The sequence below is a fragment of the Myxine glutinosa genome, chromosome 10, assembly GCF_964187855.1.
Source record: "Myxine glutinosa chromosome 10, kmMyxGlut1.1, whole genome shotgun sequence".
Classification (NCBI taxonomy): domain Eukaryota; kingdom Metazoa; phylum Chordata; class Myxini; order Myxiniformes; family Myxinidae; genus Myxine; species Myxine glutinosa.
This window is the reverse complement of record NC_136270.1, coordinates 27,594,022-27,619,435: the sequence shown is the minus strand read 5'-3', so window position 1 is coordinate 27,619,435 and position 25,414 is coordinate 27,594,022. Positions and strand designations below refer to the sequence as shown.

Below are 25,414 nucleotides of genomic sequence, written 5' to 3'. Positions count from 1 at the left end.
AATTACAATGTGAGTACGTCTATAAAGTATGTACAATTAGAATGTGAGCATCTATAAAGCATGTACAATTACAATGTGAGCATCTATAAAGTATGTACAATTAGAATGTGAGCGTCTATAAAGCATGTACAATTACAATGTGAGTACGTCTATAACGTATGTACAATTAGAATGTGAGCGTCTATAAAGCATGTACAATTATCATGTGAGTACGTCTATAAAGTATGTACAATTAGAATGTGAGCGTCTATAAAGTAGGTACGATTATAATGTGAGTACGTCTATAAAGTATGTACAATTAGAATGTGAGTACATCTATAAATTAGAATGTGGTATGTACTAGCAAACAGTGGACAATGACCTTGAGGATTTTGGTTGCTTCACACTGAGGCAAATGTTCTCCCCATCACTTGTTGGTCGTAGTAGGTAGCAGCCAATTTCCCCCGATTCCATCAGCATTTTCTCAGCTTCGTCTCTTGCTACATCAAAATAGTACCTTCGGGTCGAAAGAGAAATAGTGGACACTGATTCTCATCCGTGTTTACTTTGTTCTGCTCCATGTTATCTCTTCAATGGTGTAATATTCTGTTTCCATTGCCCTATGCTGTCTCTGAGGATTTATACATCATGTTCTGGTCAGAATATACCGTACTAGTGTGGTCACCCGTGGGAATCCCACGGGCATGGATGTGTGTGACATTTGGACATATTGAGTTCGATGCTGCACCTGCACATTCAGTTTTACAAACTGGTTACTGGCAATTTATCAGATGCACAAATGATGTAATCTACACAATGTACTGGTATTTACTTTTGATAACATGTGAATGCATGTGCGTGCATATGGGAAATACAGTTTGAAATGTGTGATTACATCTCATGTAAAATGTGACTTCAAGAGCTCAAATCCTCTCCCTCCCACATCACGTTTCATTCCGTAGATCGTTTCGCGTTTCGTTTTTTCATTTCTGTTCATCACAATTCTGTCTCTTTCATATTCACAGACACACACACACACACACATAGACATACATCCACACACACACACACACACACACACACATACACACACACACATATACATACACACACACACACACACACACACACACACACGTACAGACACACACACACACACACACACACACACACCTACACACATACAGACACACACACACACATACAGACACAGCTCGTTTTGTCATCTCTGTTCCTCACAATTCTATCTCTCTCTTTTATTCACAGACACGCGCACACACACACACACACACACACACACACACACACACACACACACACACACACACACACACACACACACACACTTAATTAATTGTACAGTATCGGTTGTTCCTAAACTTAAATATCAATAATGTAAAGGATTGTTGTAAATGATGTTAATTTCACAACATCCCACATTCAACTTTATTTAAATTGTAAACCTCAAACATAGTTTCTCTACCTAAAGCAAGAACCTTAACCTGTAAGCTATTGACTAGTTTCCCGACTGCATGGATCATCAGCTGGGCACCGTTCTTCCTCGAGGTTTCGATCCTTTCAGCCCAGGACCTCTCCAAACGGCGGATCCACAACCTCGATCATGGATCCACATCAATAGATGGTACATCAGTAGATCCACAACCTCAGTTGCATCCAGGCAGTCAGTCAACCCATCAATGCAACATCACTTATTCCAACTTTACTCGCAATAGGATTTGATGTGTTATCATATATTTAGAACTTTCCTTACACACTCGATAATATGATATTGTAGCGGTTACCGGAAGCATGTCACAATTACCTTGCACCGGCCGATGACGCAACCGGCGAGTGGTCACTTGTCCGGACTCGCCCGGGCGTGTCCAGACTTGCCTTTCCCGGGCGAACACTTGGCTTACCTATTTGCATACCACGCCCCGCCTGAGAGGCGTGGCTTTTGTGTGTTGAGCTTTACGTGTAAATTGCCGCCCGTTCGATGGGCTGATTCAGTGCTTTTGAGTTCTTTCGAGTGAGCTGAAAATAAATAGCTCAGTGAAACTTCATTCCTGGCGTCGTTCATTTTGTCCGGTTTTATCGTGCGAGCATAGCTCCCACAATTGGTGACCCCTTTTCGAGAACACGGCGATGGAGTCATCTGTAGCTTTGAAGCTCCCGGGCTTTTGGGAATTGCACGCGGCCGTCTGGTTCGCCCAAGCGGATTCTCTTCGCCCTGCGGAACATCACGGAGGACATGACGCGCTACCACCATGTGGTCTCCGCGCTCAACGCCTCCACCGCGGCCCGGGTCCTGAGCTTCCTACAGAACCCGCCGAACGCCGACAAATACGGCGCGCTCAAAGGCCTACTCCTCGGTGCGTTTGGACTCACGGAGACCGAACGCGCGCGACAACTACTCGACCTCCCAGAGCTGGGTGAGGCCCGTCCATCCCAGTGCATGGACCACATGCTGGCTCTACTCGGCGACCACAGCCCGGATTTCCTCTTCGCGAGCTGTTCCTCCGGCAGCTACCCGGGCAGGTACGGTTAGCTTTGGCTAACTCGCCCATCACGGACCCTCGCGCCCTGGCCAAGGAGGCCGATAAATTTTTCTCGGCCAGGCGACACGTCGGAGCGGCCGCCTGGAACCCTGGGCCGACCGAGGCAACGCCCGCGCCACGACCGGCACCACCACCGGCCGAGTCAGCGCCACTGGCGGCAGCGGCCGCCGCGACGCCCCGTCGACCGAACCCGACGCGACCGCCGGAGCCTCCACCAGAGCGGACCATGTGCTATTACCATGCCAGGTTTGGGCAGAAGGCCAGAACGTGCCGCCCACCGTGCACTTTCGGTAGGTCGGGAAATTACCAGGCCGGTGCTCGCTGCCTGCCATGAGCGTCGGCCATTCAGGCAGCCTTCTGTTTATCATGGACACAGCGTCCGGGCGGCGTTTTTTGTGCGACACCAGCGCTCAGCTGAGCATGATACCTGCCTCGGTGCAGGACAAACAGGCCGTGCTGTGCGGCTCCGCCTTGGTCGCCGCAAACGGCTCCTCTATCCGCACCTTCGGTTCGCGCAGCGTTGCATTCTGCTTCGGGGACCAGCGCTTCAAGTGGGACTTCATCACGGCGAACGTGCCCATGGCCTTGCTGGGTGCAGATTTTCTTTGCGCGCATGGGCTTTTGGTCGACGTCAAACGGCGTCGGCTCATCAACGCGGAGACCTTCAGCTCGCTCGCTTGCTCATTGAGCGGCTCCGCTCCGACCAAGCTAGCCTGCGCGCTCCCGGCCGTGGACGATTTCACCCGCCTACTCGCCGAGTTTCCCGCCCTCACGCAGCCGACGTATTCGGCCGTCGCCGTCAAGCACGGCATCGAACACCACATCCCGACCACAGGTCCACCGGTCTACACCAGGGCTCGCCACCTCGACCCGGCCAAACTCGCCGTGGCGAAGGCGGAATTTGACGCGCTGGAGCGATTGGGCATTGTGCGGCACTCGAATAGCGTGTGGGCCTCGCCCCTGCACATCGTGCCCAAACCGGGTGGCAGATGGCGACCATGCGGCGATTACCGCCACCTCAACGATGCCACCACCCCCGCCTGGTACCCGATACCACACATACAGGACTTTTCCACCCGTTTGGCGGGGTGGGTGATATTTTCCAAGGTCGACCTCATTCGGGGCTACCACCAGGTACCCGTCCGGCTGGCCGACGTGCCGAAGACGGCGGTAATCACACCTTTCGGCCTCTTCGAGTTCCTTCGCATGCCGTTCGGCCTTAAGAACGCGGCCCAGGCCTTCCAGCGGCTGATGCACAGCGTGCTGCGCAACCTCACCTTCCTTTTCGTTTACCTGGACGACATTCTCGTCGCCAGCACTTCCCGGGCAGAGCACCTCATCCACCTGCGCATGCTTTTTGAGCACCTTGGCCAGCACGGCCTCATCATCAACCCGGCGAAATGCCAGTTTGGCGTAACGGCCGTCGACTTCCTGGGGCACCGCATCACGAAGCGCGGGGCCGTCCCGCTGCCTACCAAGGTGGAGGCAGTCACAAGATTCCCGCGCCCCCGCTCCATCAAGGCCCTACAGGAATTTTTGGGGATGGTAAATTTCTACCACCGGTTCGTGCCTCGTGCCGCCCAACTCATGCGCCCCCTGTACGAAGCCCTCCGGGACAAGCCGGCCAAGCACGACGTCGCCTGGACCACAGAGATGGACGCGGCGTTCACGGGCGCTAAGCTGGCCCTCACCAACGCGACCATGCTGGCACACCCGGTGCTCGACGCACCCATCGCCCTCACCATGGACGCTTCCGACTACGCGGTGGGCGCCGTGCATGAACAGTGGGTGAACGGGGCTTGGCAACCGCTGGCCTTTTCAGCCAGCAGCTTCGCCCTAACGAGCGCAAGTATAGCGCTTTCGACCGCGAGCTCCTCGGCCTTTACCTGGCTGTTCGCCACGTCCGCCATCTTTTGGAGGGCCGCCCGTTCATGGCGTTTGTGGACCACAAACCCCTGGTCTTCGCCATGGCCAAGGTTGCGGAGCTGTGGTCGGCCCGCCAGCAGCGCCACCTCTCCGCCGTGTCCGAATTTACGACGGACATCCGGCACGTCACGGGTAAGGACAATGCTGTGGCCGATTGCCTCTCCCGGTCCGGCGCGAACGCCGTCCACCTGGGTGTGGACTTCGCCCGCATGGCGGCCGACCAGACCGCCGACCCCACGGTACAAGCCCTCCGGACAGCGGACACAGGCCTGCGGTTGGCCGACGTCCCCTTCGAGGACACAGGCACGGTTCTCCTGTGTGACGTTTCCCTGGGCCAACCTCACCCCATCGTGCCCACCGGATGGCAGCGGCACATTTTTGATGCCCTCCACGGCCTTTCCCACCCGGGCCGGAAAGCATCACAGAAGCTCGTGGCAGCAAGGTTCGTCTGGCACGGGCTCCGCAAGGACGTCTGCGACTGGGCCAACGCCTGTGTCGCCCGCCAACGCGCGAAGGTCCACCGGCACACCCAGGCCCAGTTGGCACCATTCGACGTGCCCGCGCGGCGCTTTGACCACGTCAATGTGGACCTGGTGGGACCCCTGCCCTCCTCGCGGGGCTTCACCCACCTCCTCACGATGGTGGACAGGACCACCAGGTGGCCGGAGGCCATCCCGCTGGCATCAACGACATCTGCCGACGTGGCGCAGGCCTTCATTGGCACCTGGATTGCCCGTTTTGGCGCGCCCTCGGACATCTCCTCCGACAGAGGCCCGCAATTCGCCTCCGACCTTTGGGGCGCGGTCGCCCAGGCCTTGGGGGTCAAGCTACACCGCACCACGGCGTACCACCCCCAAGCCAATGGCTTGTGCGAGCGGTTCCACCGCTCGATGAAGGCCGCTCTCAGGGCCAGCCTCCTGGACGACGGTTGGGCCGACAGGCTCCCGTGGGTCCTATTGGGCCTCCGAACGGCCCCTAAAGAGGACCTCCAGGCTTCCACCACCGAGCTGGTCTACGGCCAGCCACTGCGCGTGCCGGGCGAATTCATCCCTGACGCCACCGGCCCCTGGTCCGCGGCTCGCCAACGCTCGGTCCTCCAGGAGGCCACCAGGAGATTTGCCCCCGTGCCCACGTCCCACCACAGCTGCCCCCAACCCCCAGTCCCCCCAGCACTTCGCACTGCGGAGTACATTTTCATCCGGCACGACGCACACCGGGGACCGCTCCGGCCGCCGTACGATGGACCTTTCCGGGTCCTGAAGGGGGACGACAAGTCGTTCATCATCGACATCGGCGGCAAGCCAGACCGCATCTCCGTGGACCACCTCAAGCCGGCCCATTTGGACCTCGACCAACCTCAATGGTTGGCCCTTCCTCCACGACGGGGCCATCCCTTGTCAACCAAGCCCCCCACCAGACCATCCACCGCCACGCCACCTACCACCCCCCCCCCCCCCCCCAAGAATCGCCAAGGGTCGTTTCAGCTAGGTCATCAAGACCCCCCTCAAACTGACTCTCCCGGTGCATGTTAATTCTGGGGGGGCGCATGTAGCGGTTAACGGAAGCATGACACAATTACCTTGCACCGGCCGATGATGCAATCGGCGAGCGGTCACTTGTCCGGACTCGCCCGGGCGTGTCCAGACTTGCCTTTCCCGGGCGAACACTTGGCTTACCTATTTGCATACCACGCCCCACCTGAGAGGCGTGACTTTTGTGTGTTGAGCTTTACGTGTAAATTGCCGCCCGTTCGATGGGCTGATTCAGTGCTTTTGAGTTCTTTCGAGTGAGCTGAAAATAAATAGCTCAGTGAAACTTCATTCCTGGCGTCGTTCATTTTGTCCGGTTTTATCGTGCGAGCACAGCTCCCACAATATCATTAAATCATTCACATCTTACATTAAATACATCAATTTACCAACCAGCATGACCACACCACCTACCTCTCGATCAAACTACACTTTGAATGTTCAAACTGTCACCTATAACGGTTTTTGGCATGCTGCCGTATCCTAGCAACCACACACACACACACACACGTGTGTGTATACACATGTAAAGACACACAAGCTTGTGGATTCTTCTTCTTTTTTGTAATTTATTAATGGTGCCGGCCATAGCACACCTACTCTTCACGAAGGACACCATGGGATCTTTAGCATCCACCAAGTAATGCCGGCAGACAGTACACCCAGTTTGACGTCCATCTGAGGGACAGCACACACATTGATGCCTCGCTCTGTTGCTCTTGTTGTTGTTGTTGTCGTTGTTGTTGTTGTATAGTCCTGGACAGTTCTCTTGAACAAGCCTGTTGCACAGAGACAGCTGATAGATCTCGCAGAAGCGACCCAGAGATTCTCCACATCCAGGATGGTGTACCACCACCTTCACCAAATCAGGGCCACATCAGAGTGAGAGAGAGACGAGCAGAAAGGGCCGGTCCATGGGGACCGATGGGCACTTTGACCGTGGCCACGCTGCCCTGATGAATCCTGGCATCAGGGAAAATGGGGAAGATTTGGCCCCAGACTTGCTTTGGAGGGTACAACCCCCACTCTGAGGCATCCCCGATAGTTGTTGCAAGGCTATTAATGAGCACTGCTGGGACCAATTTTATGATGGGTGTCGCATGAAGTCACGACTTTAGAAGCAGAAACTAGCCCTTGGCAGTTGCCAGGATCTGCAGTTAGGTGCTGCCACTCTAAAGTGCTGCCAATCAGTGAGGAAGCAATCGCAGCAGCACGGTCACGTTCGAGGACTCATCGACGGCACAGGCTCCCAGATCCGAGGGATCCAGATCTATATGGCATGATTTTCAAACAATGAAAATGGAATAACAACGGAGGAAAGTAATCGAGTAATGATCACTTGCTAGTCCTGGAATGTTTAACCACAAAACCTTGTCTGTTGCCACACGTGAGCAAAGGCCTGTTTGAGGTGATTCGTGAGGACACACTCTCTCTCTCTTCCAAATGGCATTTCACCTCCGGTCCCCTTGTCACTCTCCACCAAACGCCTTTTTTCTTCCTCCTCCTTATCATTTCCCTCATCATCATCTTCCATCATATATTGCACTTGGGTGTTATCAGCTGACAATGGATCGTCTCCTACTGGACCTTTGTGGGGCCATTTGGTGGAGCTATGTCTGGCGACCTGGATGATCACGGTCTGCAAACCATGTCTGGGGACTCAGGTGGTCATGCGATCAGATGGAGAGGAGGCCCTATGTTAGAGGGAGTCCTTATAGTCAGGTTCACTATGTTAACAAATATAATTTCGTTCAAAATTTTGGGATTAGCAAACCTGTACATTTTTGGGATCACCAGAGCATGGAGAATCCGAAAATCAATGTTGACATTTGCACAGACACCTACATGGCCGCCATTTTGGACTTTCAACATGGCCGCCATTAAATACGTATTTTGCGCTATCTCGGCTTCTAGTCAACCTATAAACTTAATTAAATATGCTAATCCTATGTTTTCTGGGTCAAGGAATCCAATAAAGGCCTCAAAATAGTGCTCAGGATGATAGAAAAGCAACAAACAAAGGTAATTGAAAACCATTGTCTTTATATTTGTGATATAACTGCATTACATAATACATGATATTGCAAGTCCTTTGAAGTTATAGGTATGGGTTTATAAAGCAAGAAAGCAGCCTTGTTAGTATCAGATTGAACTATAAGTCCTATACACAGGATCTACTAGGTCTATACCGTTCAGGAATATGCTTTTACAGATCTTCATCACTGTCCTGAGTGTCATTTTCGCAAAGGTGTCTACGCAAATGCAAACATTAATTTTTGGATTCCTCATGCTCTGAATATTCCAAAAATGTATAGTTTTGCTAATCTACCAAAATTTTGAACGAAAAAAACATAGTAAACCTGACTATTATGGGACTTCTCCTCTCATGACCTATTCTCAATATTGTATACCTCTGGTTACAACTGCCAGACAAGCTTTTGGGGGCCGAGACTATAATCCCCGTGCGGTGCCGAGAGGCATTCCAAATATGCAGAGACAACTTGGTGTTGCTGCCTGGTCTCCATCTGTCGTGCCAGCCTAAAAGGATTTGGTCTCCCTTTCTGAGGAGAGTGGAAGCTTCTCTGCGGGCAAACAATTACAGTCAGCACACTATGCCATTTCCCTCGAAGGTGGTGAGCTGGGAGTACCAAGCGAACCTGTTAGGGGGGGGGGGGGGGGGGCTGCTGTGGCAGCCAACATTTATGATTAAACTAGACTGGGTTGGAAATTTGTGAGATCGATGCTCGTGATCGCGAGAAATGGGCAATGAATGCTCTGAATCTCCACAAAGAGGTCAGAGTAGCCTCTCTTGAAATCTCATGCTATTTGTCTTCAAACAACTCATTGAATTATCTGCCAATGGCATCAAAGGTCCTCCTCTGGTTTGCAGATTTCCACCATGATTGCATCAACTTTTTATGTGTAATAATCATACCAGTAACAATGAGTGAACCAATGCAAGTATCATAATGCTGCTCCGATATTTCATGTTATTCCACGGATTCGTAACAAGCAGCTACTCACTCTGGAAACGCTTCAATTCTGTGCAGATCATTCTCGATCCTCTGTCTCGCTTGGAGTATTTCCTCAAGCATTACTATTTGCCCAGGAAGAAGGTTCAGGTGCTGTGGTATCCTATTCTACAGGGTGTGTGGGTGACATCACAAAGCATGCTTTTATTTAAAGAATCACGAACAGTGCAAAAATGATTTTAAGTCCCAAAAGCATGTGGACCTGAAAATGGGTCTAATTCCAAGACCTTCGTCTAAAAACTTAGTTATCACTTAACCTTGGTTATTAAAATGTATTATGGTGTTATTTAAAGCTCCATTAACATTCACCCACAAAATAATGCAATGCTTTGGTAGTAAATAGTGTGTTGTAAATAGTGTGTTGTAAATAGTGTGTTGTAAATAGTGTGTTGTAAATAGTGTGTTGTAAATAATGTGTTGTAAATAGTGTGTTGTAAATAGTGTGTTGTAAATAGTGTTTTGGTCTTTCTTTGGCTTGAAATAAAGAGAGAAACATGTCGGAGAATCAATTTCACTGGTTTGTCAATGATATCTAGTGATAGTTACTATTACTTAGGTGTACGTGGTACAAATTTGAATTGGTAAAAAAACTGATTAAAAAAATTGACAATACCAAAATAATGCTGCAATATACACGAGGACCCGCCTTTTGTTGGTATTGTTGTTGTTGTTTTTTGTTTGTTTGTTTGGTGTTGTGTTGTTGCAATATACACTCTAAGTCCCCTGCCTTTTGGGTGGTATGAGGAGTAGATCTGTGTAATATGAAAGCTAAATCTTGAATGTTTTTGAAATGTCATGTACACAACGCAAGTTACCATGGTATCATAATTCAGCCAATCAGCGGCATGATCTAAACACGTTGAGATCATGAGTTTTTTTTAAATAATCGCGTACATAAAACTACATGAGCGGATGATCATTCCAGTGGTCAGTGGGTCAGTTGAAGGGAGCTCATTTTAATGTCCCCCATCTCTGAGCTTGTCAGCAAAAAGGTGGAGGACAAAAATATCATCATTGCCACTTTTGCCACTTATAAAAAGTAATTCCTCATTGAAAGTGTGATTCCACCCCTCTTCCCTCATTAAAACCGTGGCCATATTTGGTCGGATTACAAAACAAAATCTTCTGCGTATGTATACTCTCATGTGTTGTCTTTTTGCCAAGTTTGAACAAAATCAGTCCATGCATGCTGAGAAATGGTTGGGGACACGTTTAAATAACAAAATGGCCGCCAGTCGGCCATATTGGATCTGATCTCGAAAAAGAAAATGACGTGTATATGTAACCCATAATTCCTTTTCTATGTGCTAAGTTTGAATAAGATCGGAAAATGCATGTCCAAGAAATGGTTGAGGATGTGTTCAATATCGGGTTTGCCGCCGATGCCTGTGTCGTGCCCGGGTTGCACGCTTGGGCCTGGATGATTCCCGAAGAGGTTCAAGAGACGCTCAGAGCTAGGTGCCCACAAAATAACACATTTATTTTCCAGTTATTTTTCCTCTTGTGCTGTTTCACGAGTCTGTGTAGGGGGCGCTCCATTTAGGATTTTTTTGTGCACTATTTTGTGACCGGCATTTCTTTAATAAAGCCGGTATTTTTGTACATTTTAAATTCTGTGTCGGCTCGAATTGCTCATCATCGCAGGTTCGAGGACATCCAGTGGGACCCGTGAACGTAAGCGCTTGTGGCCCTCCCCCCCCCCCCCCCCCCCCCCCCACTCCTTGCCTTCGCGTATAAAGAAGGTCCGCCATTGGATTGAATGCCTCGGAGTTAAAGCTCATTTGGTCATTTGTCGCCTTGCGGCATGTTTATATATATGTTTATAGCAGAAGTACCTGGCGTTGCCGTGTGGGGGGGGGGGGGGAGGGGAGGTGAGGGGGCGAAGGGGAGGGGAGGGGGGGAAGGGGAGGGATGGGGGTAGGGGAGGGGATGGAGGGGAGGGGGAAGGCAAGAGAGGAAGGGGGTTCTATATATGCTGGTGGGTGAATGGTGTGAATGTGGCGTTCATCACGTTTCTGAGTTAAGTGTGATGCCGATCAGGAAGAAGAAGAAACCGTACAAACAACTTCGTACACTTCTGGAATTGTATGATTTATTTGTATTCAAACGTCTGGTGATTGTTTTGTATTTATTTATGTGAATGTGTACTTGTATATAACTGTCATTAATTTTAAAAAGCTTAGGCACTATCAAGCATTTTTTTTTAAACTCCAAAAAACCTCTAGTCATCCTAGTTCTGCAACTGAACCAGAGGTTGGAGAACTCAGTATGGATTGTGTGGATATTGTTCACAACCTCCTATCGCTACTTGATACATACACAAATTCACACACACACACGGAGGGGTCAAGACCTGGCAGATCTCCATTCTACCTTCTGAAACGCCCTTGTGGAGATTACAACCAACGACACACACACAAGCATACATATACTGTATGTGTGTATGAATGTATGTATGTAGATATATATATATATATATATATATATATATATAGTCACGTGAAAAAGTAAGTACACCCCATGTAAAGTTTTTACTTTTTCAACATATTTCAACATACAGCTATTTGATCTTCATTTCAACAATATTGATAGATAAAGGTGATATAATATATCAAATATCATGAAACATTTACATTTTGTAGTCCATTGTATAATTTAAATAAACATAAATGCAAATTTCGCATTTGGGAAAAGTATGTACACCCCCACATTTATCACTACTTCAAATACCTAAAATTGGAATCAGGTGCACCAGCTCAGGTGCAAATGATTAGAACATTGTTAGAGAGGATCTTGGAGGAACCTGTCTTATTTAAACCGCAGACATTTAGTTTGGTTTGCTCTTTGTTGTTGAAGTGTGTGGCGTCACCATGCCTAGATCAAAAGAGCTCTCTGAGGCCTTCAGAAAGAAGGTTATAGATGCCTACGAGTCTGGGAAGGGATTTTAAAAGATCTTCAAACAATTTGAAATCAATCATTCGACTGTCCGGAAGATCATCTACAAGTGGAGAAGATTCCAAACAACTGCCAACTTGTTCAGGCCAGGCCGCCCCAGCAAGTTCAGCCCAAGAGCAGACCGCAAGATGCTGAAAGAAGTCTCTAAGAACCCCAGAATGTCATCACGGGACCTACAGGTAGCTCTTGCCACTGTTGATGTCAAAGTGCACGGGTCTACCATTAGAAAGAGGCTGCACAAATTTGATCTACATGGGAGGTGTGCCAGGAGGAAACCTTTGCTGTCCAGAAAGAGCATCAGGGCAAGACTAAAGTTTGCCAATGAACACCTAGCCAAAGACCAGCACTTCTGGAACAATGTGCTCTGGACAGATGAGTCAAAGGTAGAGCTATTTGGCCACAGTACCAGAAGGACAAGCATTTGTCCACAAGAACCTGACACCAACTGTAAAGCATGGTGGTGGAAATATTATGGTTTGGGGCAGCTTTGCTGCATCAATGCCTGGGCAGCTCACCATCATAGAATCCACTATGAATTCTTCATTGTACAAGAGGGTGCTTGAGGATAATGTGAGGCCATCTGTCGGAAAGTTGAAGCTCAACCGAAGGTGGACCTTGCAACATGCCAATGACCCTAAATATACCAGTAAATCCACCAAGGAATGGCTGAAAAGAAAGAAATGGAGGGTTCTGGAATGGCCAAGTCAAAGGCCGGATCTAAATCCCATCGAAATGTTGTGGGGGGATTTGAAACGAGCTGTGCATGCAAGAAACCCCTCAAACATCGCATAGCTGAAAGAATTCTGCATGGAGGAGTGGGCAAAAATTTCTCGCAGTCGGTGTCAGAGACTGGTAGACAGTTATAAGAAACGCCTACTTGAGGTTGTTTCTGCCAAAGGGGGCAATACCACCTATTAGAGCCAAGGGTGTACTTACTTTTCCCAAATGCGAAATTTGCATTGATGTTTATTTAAATTATACAATGGACTACAAAATGTAAATGTTTCATGATATTTGTTATATTATATCACCTTTATCAATCAATATTGTTGGAATGAAGATCAAATAGCTGTATGTTGAAATATGAAAAAGTCAAAACTTTACATGAGGTGTACTTACTTTTTCACGTGACTATATATATATATATATACATATTTGTCATAATTATACACAGTGCGTATCAAAAAAAAGGTAATCCGAATTCAAGGGGTTAATATGCAAAGGTTATTTCGTTTGACAATTTAAACGTGGTTTACCAATTATGAGGAGATCCTCAGCTTTCCATTGATGCCTTTCATGCATCATTGCTGTCACACATGACCGAGTACGTGTTCATTGAAAATGACAAGTTCAAAGCACATTTTAACAAGTTTGGCTAATCAGTGCAAGACAGTTTTTTAATGGACGCATTACTTGTCGACTGCCAAGTTGATTATGTAAAATTGTTAAGCTGGTCTGGTAATTGTCGGTTGCGTCATCCTTTGTTTAAGATGGGTATTTAAGATTGGCCGACACTGTATGGGTTTCGAGACAGTCTGAGTCATTGAAAAGATGGTTCAACTTACGACTGAGCAGTGGACCTTCGTGGTTACAACCTTTCACCAAACTGGAAGTTTGCAGCGAACTCGTGATGCGTTCAGGGAACGTTTCCCAGAACGGGAGCCTCCAGCAGCCAAAACCATCTGGGCGAATGTTAGAAAATACCAAGAGCATGTCACGAGCCTCAACCGCAACAAGGAGAATTCTGGTAGGAGGCGCACTGGGCGATCGGAAATGAACATTGCAGCAGTAAGGCAGCAAGTTTTGGAGTATCCTCAGGATACCAGCGCAAGACGAAATGGGACGGGATTGCCTTCGGCAACATTCAACCGAATCACAAGACTGGACCTCCACCAACATCCATATCAGATTCACATCCGGCATCAACTTACGCCAGGGAATTTTGCCAGGAGGCTGGTGCTTGCCAGATGGTTGAGAGCACGTTGCGAAGGAGATGTCAATTTCCTGCGGTATCTCGTTATCGGTGACGAAGCTGCTTTCGCCATGGACGACAAGGTCAATACCCATAATGTTCTTGAATATGCACCGACAGGACAACCCCCGGAATTTAATTTTGACACCAACATGAATCGACAAAAGTGGACTGTTTGGTTGGGACTTTGTGGAAGTGGTCAGGTGATCGGACCATTTTTCTTTCAAAGGAATGTCAATGGTAACAGGTATCTGCAGATGATCAATGATGAAGTTTTACTGCAGCTGGAGGAGAACTTTGAGCGACAGGTTCGTGGTGTCTTCAGATATCTCTGGTGGGCCCAAGACGGCGCCCCAGCATATCATCTTATCGCTGTCCGAGATCGACTGAGGGAACTCTTTGGAGACCGAGTCATTGCCCTCAACCATGCCGGGGAATGGCCGCCAAGATCACCTGACCTCACACCATGTGATTATTTCATTTGCGGACATTTAAAGAACAAGGTGTTCGTAACTCCTCCCCATGATCTTGACGAAATGCAGGGCCGTATTCGACATGAAGTGGATGCTTTGCGCAATGACCCGGTTTTGGTGAGACGAGCAGTTCAGGGCATGCTCCGCCACTGTGAGTTTTGTGTTGAAAGGGGAGGTGGACATATTGAAGGTGTGGGTGCATAAAGGCCAATCATTCCTGAGAAAAGTTCACATCTGACGTTCATTTTGCACCAATTATCCTGACTTGCATCGATTAGCCAAACTTGTAAAAATGCGATTTGAACTTGTCATTTTCAATGAACATGTACTCGGTCATGTGTGACAGCAATGATGCATGGAAGGTATCGATGGAAAGCTGAGGATCTCCTCTTAATTAGTAAACCACATGTAAAATGGCAAAATTAATAACCTTTGCATATTAACCCCTTGAATTCGGATTACCTTTTTTTTTGATACGCACTGTATAGTTCCAATTTGAAAAATAATATTGACACGTCTTGGACTATTGTGAATGTCTCATTCATATAACTTTTAAAGCCCCCCCCCCCCCCTTTGGAAGGAGGAGAAAAAAAAGGAGGACGAAGGAGGGGGAAATTGCTTGAGATGATTCACGGAGGTGGAAGAAAGTGAAAATGTTGTGAAATTCACCTGTGTGACGGTTAGGATCGTGGCCTCCCACAGCATTGCCTGCTCCTGGGTGTCCACCTGGTGGTAACAACAGCAAAGGTTAGGTTCAAAAGTAAAAGTTCTGCATCAGTAGATGAAAAATAAATAAAGAAATAAATACAACAAATATCAGTGGAAAATACAACTTCGTTATGCCAGTTACTAAAGAACTACTTGGGAGAATGCTTCGACATCCTCAGCAATGTTTAAAATGGAAACAAACGGAGTGAGGTCGAGTTTGTTCGTCATAGCAATTGCATTAATATATATATATATATATTCTCAATACTCACCTCAAACGTCCATGTTCTGGTTCCAATGGATAATTTGAGTTCAAGATTCTCTCCCTGGACCAGCCCTATCCTGGTGTCCTGGGCCAAATTGATTCTCTCTACGTACTGTGATGGAGAGAAGAGTGAACAGCATTCTTTTTTAATTCCGTTTACCGAATAATTGCCAAGATAAAAACAAAATGAACTTTTTCTCTTTTTATCAGCAATTTTATCAGAACAGATTTTAGATATAATTGTGCTAATGTATGTAGATGTACCCTGTTATAAGCTAAAGCATGTAGATGTATCTTGTTATATGCTAATGTATACGCTCGCAATGAGAAAATCGGGGTTAAGTGATCGGGCACGTACATACTACATGCCTGCATTTTAAAAATTCTTTTTCTCGAATTGACACAAATCTTTCATCATAGTACTTAGAAATTTTTGTGATAATTATGATGTCATAGGTCACATGGTAAGGCACCATCTTAGAAAACCAAAAAATTTGGACCTGTATATATCTGAAACCACTCCATGGAAATAATTGAAACGTGGCTCATTGTAAAGAACTCCATATGTTGAATAAGTGTTGTGAACGATGATGTCATTGGTGTCTTCATTATGATGTTATAATTGGACAAGTACATAATTCGAATCATAATAATGTCATAATTCAAAATTCGACAAACAACAGTTTGTCCGACCAGTTTGAAATTTCTTGAGCGTGATCTACGTGATCTAATGCTCTTATTACATTGCAGAATGTAATTTTATGATGTCATCTAATTATATTGGAGAATTATATTGGAGCGTGATTTATTTATATTGGAGAATGTAATTTTATGATGTCATCTAATTATAGTGGAGAATGTAAATTTATGATGTCATCAGTCCCGTGGACTGGCAGCCATATTAGATCAAAGAAAAAACCCTTAAAATTGGGAGGTTTTATTTTTTGTTTGTTTGTTTGCTTTTTCTTCCGCCCTCACTTTTCACCCTCCTTTGCTTTCAAATTCGTTTTCTCTGCAACTGCTTGAGCAATTGACATAAAACTTTCAACATAAGAGTGCCTACCCATGGTGATCTTTTTTTTAAACCAAAATTATGTGATGATTGGATGGAAGATGCACTCAGCGTTCCAAAAAGTATACTGTATATTCCCGAAAGAGGTAGTACACTTACCTTCGATATGACTCATCAGGAATCTTTTTCAAACACGACTCTAACTGAAGCATTTTATTTAATTTTTATTTTTTTTCTATACAATGTCAAGGCTTGTAGAGGAACTTTCTGGTCTTGCACTCTCTGCCCTTTCCATGCTCTGTGCCCCCTTTCGCTCCCCCAAGATTATTCAGGCAAATGTGGTCTATCAGAAACTCCCTTCTTGTGAAACTCTTAAAATCCAGAATCACTGCACACGTCCATTCATTTGTTCCTCTTTTTCCCCACCTGTGGAACCGTTTTCCTCAGTCTTTTCAATCTCATTCTTCCTTCCAGGGCTTAAAGACAGCTGTTCAGCACCACCACAGGTCATCTCCCAACTACAACCATGGTTCTTTCTACCCCAATTAGCCCGCCCCAGGCCCACCTATTTCTGAGATTCCTGTTCGTCTTTCCACTTATGTGAATTCGAGATTGCGGCTGTGTCCAGCTTGTCCAACTCCCCTGTCCCCACCGTATGCCTACCCTAGCCCTCGTACTTCCCCGCATCAGTCAAGTTTCCCTCTATGGGAAATGTTGTGGATGGTTCCATGGTGGTATGTTGCCCTCACATTCCCTGAACATGAAGGTGCCCCTTCTTTCAGGTGAGGGGGGTTAGGGGTGCTGGACTGGTTTTTCAGATTTTCGTTTCCTTCGTGGTCGAATGAATTATTATGGAAATAGCAGTAGTATGGCAAGGTGTGTTGTCATGCAGATAGCTGTGAGGGCCTCACCATAGTTTTGCAAGTTGGTAATGCAACATTGTCCAACAAGAGCACATAATGCTTTGCAGAATGGGAAAACTATGTGCACACAGGTTGGGAGGATTACTCTCGCAAAACTTTGTAATGTAGTGTACTTAATTAGGCTCAGATACTTAGTGAAATAATAATCATAATAATGCTGTGTGATAGTAAAAAAGAGCACTGTATACCGTATACAGAATTATATGTGTTTGTTTTTCAGCCTCACCTGTCTACGTGACGTTTCAGGATAAAAAACAAGAAAGGCCCCTTGAAGCTGCACCAAATATCTGCTTCTGGTATTCTGAATGCACACACACAAAACAAACATTATACTCATGGTTTTCATCATCATTAGGAAAATGCATACAACAATAGAAAAATAACTCTGAATCATGTGCCTTCGGGGCCATCTATATATTACATATGCAAATAGCAGGGGAATTTTGAGCTATTGCATGCTGCATACATTCTCCCCTTGTCATGTACCCATCAGATCAAATTCACCCTTCCCACACATCAAGAAGCACATATTGAACTTTGTCTCGACGATTTAAGAAAAATAAACAACGCAAATAAACAATTAAACAAACAATACATATCCAGCAATAATTGGAGCACCATGAAAGAAGAACCACTTTTTAAGGCCATTTTTCCCCGCAGAGCAGGGGTTGGCCTTTTTCGGACAAAGTGGTCCCCTTTAGTTTTATGGCCGGATGCCCTTCCTTCCACCAACCCTGTTAGTCACCTCTTGTGACACACAGGGAATTACCAGTGAACTGGTTTGCCGACCTCGGAAGGATGATCAGGCTGAGTCAACCCCCCTGGTGTTAATTCAGCGATCGGCCGGGATTCGAACCCAGGATCCCAGGATCCCAGGATCCCAAGCCGCACCCTAACCGCTAAGCCAACACCAGGCTAGGCACCATGAAAATAAATTGGGTAGACTGGCTTAGACTCCTAGAGGTACACACGCTCGCCTCTAAACTGTCTAGCTTGGGTTCAAATCCAAACCCAGCTATAAACTGCCACCCTGGCATTTCACAGGCAGGGTGATTCATCAATGTGTGTGCCATGTGTCGTCTATCAGATGGATGTTACACTGGGCATACCATCTACCACTTTTAGTTGGTGAAAGATAAAGATCCCACAGTGTCCTTCGCAAAGAGTAGGTGAGCTATTGCCAGCACCATAAACAAATTCCAAATTCCTGCCAAATTCAAAAAACGGCCAAGTTCCAAATTCCTGCAAATTCAAAAAATGACCAAATTCAAAAAATGGCGAAATTCCAAGTTCCTGCCCTAACATTAGTTGAACATCAGACCTGGCCAGGTGTCCAAAGGAAACCGATAGCCCTCATCAAGGGCCGATACAGACCAATTAAAAAGTTGGTGCCAACCATTGGACAATATCAAATGTACAATTAAAAAAAATAAAAAGGGAGGAAAAGTGGTTAAACCTCATAACCACGACCCCTAAAATAATTAACTAGATGGTATTCATAGAAAACTTATCCGGCGCAGTCAACTCAAAGTCAATCCTCTCCCTTACCTCAAATGGCTACACAGCTGACTCCACACGTGAAAAAGCCGAATGCCTCAACTCTGTGTTTGCCTCAAAATATTGTGTCCCAAACCCATCTTTCTCTGTTCCCACCTTACCCAGTCGAACCCAACTGCTCCTGGACTCTGTGTCCTTTCCTCCTGACAAGGTGGAGAAGTTTTTGTCAAACCTCGACTCTGATTCTGCAACTGGACCAGACGGCATCAGCCCACGGGTCTTAAAATCCTGCTCTGTCGCTCTATCTCACCCTCTCTCTGTTCTCTTCACCCTCTATAAGATTCAAGGTCATCTTCCATCTGCTTGGAAATCAGCAAACATTACCGCTTTACACAAAAAAGGTGCAAAAACAGATCCTTGCAACGACAGACCAATCAGCCTGCTCCCAATTATCAGCAAAGTCATGGAATCCATCATTGCTTCAGATATCAAATCCTTCCTCTTCTCCAATGGCTTGATCTCCGATCATCAATTTGGTTTCAGACCAGGTCATTCTACGCTGGACATGCTGCTTCTGCTGTCTCAACAATGGATGGAACTCCTCAATGCCAAACAGGAAATTAGAGCTGTCTCCCTTGACATATCACGTGCCTTCGATACGGTCTGGCACCCAGCTCTGCTCACCAAACTCTCCTCCAATGGTATCCATGGAAATCTCCACACATGGCCTGCGGACTTCCTCTCCGGTCACAGTCAGAATGGAATTCTCTCATCTCCCCTTCCTGTTCACACTGGAGTTCCCCAAGGCAGTGTTCTGGGCCCTGTGCTTTTTCTGGTCTTCCTCAATGATCTCTCTGACTCTCTTGAAAATCCTCTCTATCTCTTTGCTGATGACTACACTCTCTGTCGCTCCATCTCTCATCCCTCAGATCGGCAGCCTGCAGCCTCCTCACTCTCTGCAGACCTGGACAAAATCACAGACTGGTCAAACAAGTGGAACATGTCTTTCAATCCTGACTAATCTCACACTCTCACTATGTCTCTCTGAAAAGACCGACTGGACAATCCTCTCATCTACTTTCTCAACAATCCTTTTGAAGAAGTTCTGTCACTCAAGCTTTTGGGTCTCACTATCTGCCATGATCTTTCCTGGGAAAACCACATTTCCAAGCTGGCCTCCAAAGCCAGTCGCCGACTGGGCATCCTCCGTCATGCGAAGTCCTTCCTTGGCACACCTGAGCTCCTCACCACATACAAGGCTTTCATCTGCAGCACAATGGAAATACTGCTCTCCCCTCTGGGCTGGTGCTCCTGCCTCACACCTAGCTCGGCTTCACGCTGTTGAAACCAAAGCTTTCAGAATTATTGGAATCTCCTGTGATGAAGCTGATTCTGAGGGAATTTCTCTCTCTCTCACCGCAGGCAGGTTGGTGGTCTTTCTGTCTTCTACAGACTCCTCTCTGGTCTTTGCTCCCACAGCTCTGCCTGTGCCCTGTCCCCAAAATATTCCCTCAGGAAGTACAAGATCTGCCAGCAACCCTCTACTGGTGAAACTACCAAAAGCAAGACTCTCTGCTCACCTTCACTCTTTTCTCCTGCCTCTGGAACAAACTCTCTCACTCTCTTCAATCCCTCTCCTCCCTCCAGGTCTTCGAAACAGCTGTTCACCACCATCTCTTATCTTCCTCCATCGAAAACCTTGATCTTTTCTACCCCCGTTAAAACACTCAAAATCCACCTCTTTCAGTCTCAGACTTCATTCCTGAAATTCCTAGTAGTGTTCATTTGCTTTATACCGTGTACCCCTTCCTCCTCCCCAGCCCTCCCCTTTCCACAGATCTACCGACGTCCCTGTTCTCTCCTGTTGTTGTACTTGTGTGATTCCCTCTCTCTCCCCCTCTTGTCTCTCGCTCCTCTTATAAATATGTTTTATGTGTCCGTTTATGTTTTTTTGTGTTTAATCTGTTAGCTCTTACACGAGCCTTGACTCTGCATACAAAAAATAGCATATTTTTGTGTGTATAAAAAAAAGTTGATGCAAGCCAACTCTTCTGTTTTTGAAAGGTTTTTTTTTCTTTGATCCAATATGGCTGCGAGACCACGTGAAAAATTACATCATAAATTTATATTCACTAATATAATTGTGTAGATCACGCTCAAGACATTTAAAAATGATCAGATTAAGCGTTTTCCCTGTCGAATTATGACATCATATTTAAGGCACCAATGACGTCATTGTTATCAACACTTATTCCCCATGCCGAGTTCTTTACAATCAGCCGCATTTCAGTTTTTTTTCATGGAGCGGTTTCAGAGATAGAGGTGTGAAGTTTTTCCAAGATGGCGCCTGTAGCACGTGACCTATGATGTCATAACTATCGTTTAAATATTCTACAGGAGGAGGCGCTCCATGGTGAAAATTTCGTGTCAATCGGACCAACAGTTGTAGAAACAAAAATTCATACTGATTGGATCAAGCGTTATACTTGTCGAATTATGACGTCATAATTAAGGTCCCGATGACATCATCATTAACATGTCTTATTCCCCATGGAGTACTCGTCAGTTAGCTTTGTTTCAATTTTTCCCATTGAGGGGTTTCGGCGATATAAAGTTGTAACTTTTTTCCAAGATTGCATCCTATGCCAGGTGACCTATGACGTCATAATTATGAATAAAAAAATTATACAGGTGGAGGCGCTCCTATGGTAAAATTTTCGTGTCAATTAAACCAACGGTTGCTGAGAAAATCTCAATTTTAAAAATGCAGACACGTAACCGAATGCCTAACCCTGGTTTCGCTTTGGGAGCGCACAGTAAAAAAAAAACACCTGAGAAGATGCAAAACCATGTGACCAATAGGATTTCCAATGAAAAACCAAAAGCAGACACCTGTTGCACTGGATAATGATTAAAAAAAACACACCACAGTTTTTACACAAATCTGATCTTCACCACAATTCCCATGACATATTGAACGGTAACAGTTGTTTCAAAAGCCTTAAATTACACCCCAAACTTAAGTTCATCTTAAACCAGCAGAGTACTCACCGTCTGGGTGGGTAGGGTTTGCACATTACCTGCTGAAAAAATATATAGTCTGCATATTGCAAGAAGACTCTTTTGAGGTTTGTGTGGTGTGTGTTTAAAGGGCTATAATGGGTCTAAAGGTCAAAAGGGTCAAAGGTGTCTAAAGGGTGGAAAGGTCCAAACAGTCGAAGAGGTTTATGAAATCCCGTGGGTTTATAGAGGTTATATAGGGGGTCTTAAGGGTTTGAAAGGTCTAAAAAGGTATGTTCCAACAGTACTTACTTCATTCCTGAAAGTAGTAGGTGTAAGTGTAGTCTAAGTCTATCGTTTCAGTAGTCTAGGTGGTTTAAAGGGTCTGAAGGGGTCTAACGGGTGAAATGGTCTTATGGGTCGAAAGGTCTAAACTCTAAACGGTATGTTCAATTGGTAGTTAGCATTTAAAAGAGGTCTAAGGGATTTAAAGATTGTTAAGGGATCTAAGGGTCGATGGGGTCTCATGGGTGTAAGGGATCTAATGTGTCAAAAGGGTATTTAAAAGTCTAGAGGGTCTTAATAGGTATGTTCCAATAGTAGTGAGTAGACTAAAGGGTCTAAAGGGGTCCATCGGGTCTACGGGATATAAAGGGGAATAAAGCTACAAGGAGTCAAAAGTTTATGAGGCCAATGTGATAGTCAATGGTTTTAACTATCTTGAGTCTAAAAAGGAGCACCAGCTCCATTAAAGGAGTTAGAAAATCCTCATGGTCGAGCACACGTGTTGGCTGATGCCTTTGTTTCCATTTCCACCTTCTTGTGGGATCTGCGTGGGAACGTTTTTGGCCTAGGTTAGGGATGCCGTTCAACTGGAGCTGATTTTGGGAGGAATTCGTAATTTGTCCAGGATGCCTGCGATAACTCCACTCTTCGCAAAAAATAAACATGGGACCTTTCCCTTCCACCAACGGCTGAACGTCCGCTTGCGAGCAGGAAGGACACCCGGCTTAACGTCCATCCAAAGGTGGAAGCACCGATCCGAGAGTTTATAGACGCGTCTGGAATCGAACCCAGAGCGCTACCTCCGCAGCATCCCATCAGACACTCTTTTTATGTGTTGAAAAGTAATAAAAAACATTTCCTTATCTTCGGACAATTGTGAGTGTCTCACCCCACGAACTTAAAAACAACTGAAGCAAAGATTACCTGTAAACGTATCTCACCTGTAAGCATAACTCACCTGTAAGCGTAACTCATCTGTAAGCGTAACTCACCTGTAAGCGTAGCTCACCTGTAAACGTAGTTCACCTGGAAGCGTAGCTCACCTGTAAACGTAGCTCAAGCATTGCTTTCAACTACACGCAGACACCTGCGTCACGTAGAGACACACGAATCAGAGATAGACAAGACACCTGTAGAAAGTCACTCACCGTGTCATCGAAGGATGTCGATATGTATCCTTCATAATAGTTTTCTTCCTCGTGCACCGGTCGGTTAACAGGTGGGTCGTTCATAACGACCTTAACGACCGTCTTCCTAACCACAACCTGCACCGAACCACAACCCGCACCGAACCACAACCCGCACCGAACCACAACCCGCACCGAACCACAACCAGCACCGAACCACAACCAGCACCGAAGGCACCACGTCCAGAGCAGCGAGATCACGAACGCGTGCTGGAGGGTAAATTCAAATGTCTTTTATACCTTACCATGTTACCATGACGTATTGACATAACAATGTCGGCAGGTATTTACCATGTTCATCCAGTTTCGCAACTTCGGGTGACATTTAATTCCTGACGAGCAAGTTCATGAAATGTGGTTAAAAACTTCAATGAAGATGTGAAGTTATTGTCCCTGTTCCACCTGACGATGGAAACCTGTCAAAATGTCCAAATTGCAGCAAACATTGAACATCAAGCCTTGCCAGCCAGTTCGTGAAAGGTTTGGGCCAACAACATCACAAGAAGGTGGGAATGATTGGGTCGGAGTAGTAGTCGTCAGTTGTAGTATTGGAATTAGTAATTCTTTCTACTTTTTCATATTTCTCTTTATTAATCCCCTACCGGTGTACAGCGGAGGGGACTATGGGTTTGCACTCCGTCCCTCCGTCTGTCAGTCTGTCAGTCTGTCCGTCCGTCATGCAAAGAACAGTTTTCCGGACTTTTTTTCTAAACTCTTAATGCTAATGATTTCAAACTTGGCACATGGTTTCCTCATGATAAGTTGCAGATCAAGTTCGAACTTCACGACGTTTCGATCATTTTTGACAAAGTTATGGCACTTTGAACTTTGGTAATTTCCCCAACAGTTTTCCGGACGACAGACTGCCGGTAGGGGACATGTATTGCAGCGCAATACTCAGAATGCTTGTTAGTCCCCTACCGGTGTACACCGGAGGGGACTATAGGTTTGCACTCGGTCCCTCCGTCTGTCAGTCTGTCAGTCCGTCATGCAAAGAACAGTTTTCCGGACTTTTTTTCTAAACTCTTAATGCTAATGATTTCAAACTTGGTACATGGTTTCAGAGTTATGACGTTTTTAAGCATGAACCTTTAAAACCGAGCTCCTCCCTCATTTTTGATCCAATCGAGGGGAAACTTCACAGATCTGTTCAGCATGTCAGTCTACTAAAATGTCCTTTTGGAATTTGCGATTGGTCACGTCGTTTGGCAGATATCGTTAATTAAAAGAAAAAAAGAAATGTATATCTCTTGAATCGCTAGTACCTCAGACCGTGAGTTGGTAATTATATAATTCACACAGTGCAATACGTGCAGGCTGCTCCACGGAGCGACCTCGGGGGCTTATCAACGAGGCGAGGCGTGACACACACGTGTCTCAGCATACCTCAGATCAAGTTTGAAAACCATGCATAAATTTGCATATTCGATCATTTTTGACAAAGTTCTGGCACTTTGAACTTTGGTAGGGGACATGTATTGCAGCGCAATACTCAGAATGCTTGTTACCTTCGCAAAAGCGGAAGGTTATGTTTTGATCGCTGTGTATTTATTTGTATGTCTGTGTGTGTGTGTGTATGTTATTCGCATAACTCAAAAAGTATTCAACCGAATTGCATGAAATTTGGTGGGATGATTGGTTATTATACGGGACACATTTGATTAGATTTTGGGAGCAATCGGGTCAAAGGTCAAGGTCAAGGTCACGAAAAGGTCAAAATCGTATTTTTGTTGTTCTGTTCCCTACACTCCCATGCCAAGTACAGAACAGTAGCTGCGGCGAAGGTATGCGCTCTACCGAGTGCCCGTTCTAGTTCATTCTAATTCTTGCTTCGTATTTAATTCTCTCCTTCTTTATCTGTCTGTCTTAGCAGAAGTGAATTCTTGCAGAATGTTTTTTTTTTATCTGGAAGGTTCACTTGGCTGCGCCTAGATGTGTTTGAGGGTAGTAGGGTAGCGGGTGAAATCCGAATCCTATCCAGGTTCCTCCTGATGACTCCATCTTTGCTCTTTACATTTTTGTGGGTTCCTTCTGATGACTCCATGCAGTATTTGGGTTTCTGTTTCATATTAGTCAGTAGTAGTAGTAGTAGTCATTAGTAATAATAATAAAG

At 46.0% G+C, this 25,414-nt stretch overlaps 1 protein-coding gene across 1 annotated transcript in view; it reads right to left on the bottom strand.

Moving 5' to 3' along the window:
* The window catches only part of LOC137434319 (signal-transducing adaptor protein 1-like), a 55,341-nt gene extending 31,807 nt beyond the window's left edge, over positions 1-23,534 (bottom strand). Inside the window, exons 1-6 of the mRNA XM_078785490.1 lie at positions 23,263-23,534; positions 17,559-17,633; positions 15,405-15,509; positions 15,094-15,150; positions 9,017-9,132; positions 362-496 (exon numbers count right to left, since the gene is read on the bottom strand). Of these exons, the coding sequence (XP_078641616.1) occupies positions 362-496; positions 9,017-9,132; positions 15,094-15,150; positions 15,405-15,509; positions 17,559-17,633; positions 23,263-23,346 (572 nt within the window). The 5' untranslated portion in view covers positions 23,347-23,534. The remainder of the gene's footprint in view (positions 1-361; positions 497-9,016; positions 9,133-15,093; positions 15,151-15,404; positions 15,510-17,558; positions 17,634-23,262) is intronic.
* Positions 23,535-25,414: the final 1,880 nt, after the last annotated feature.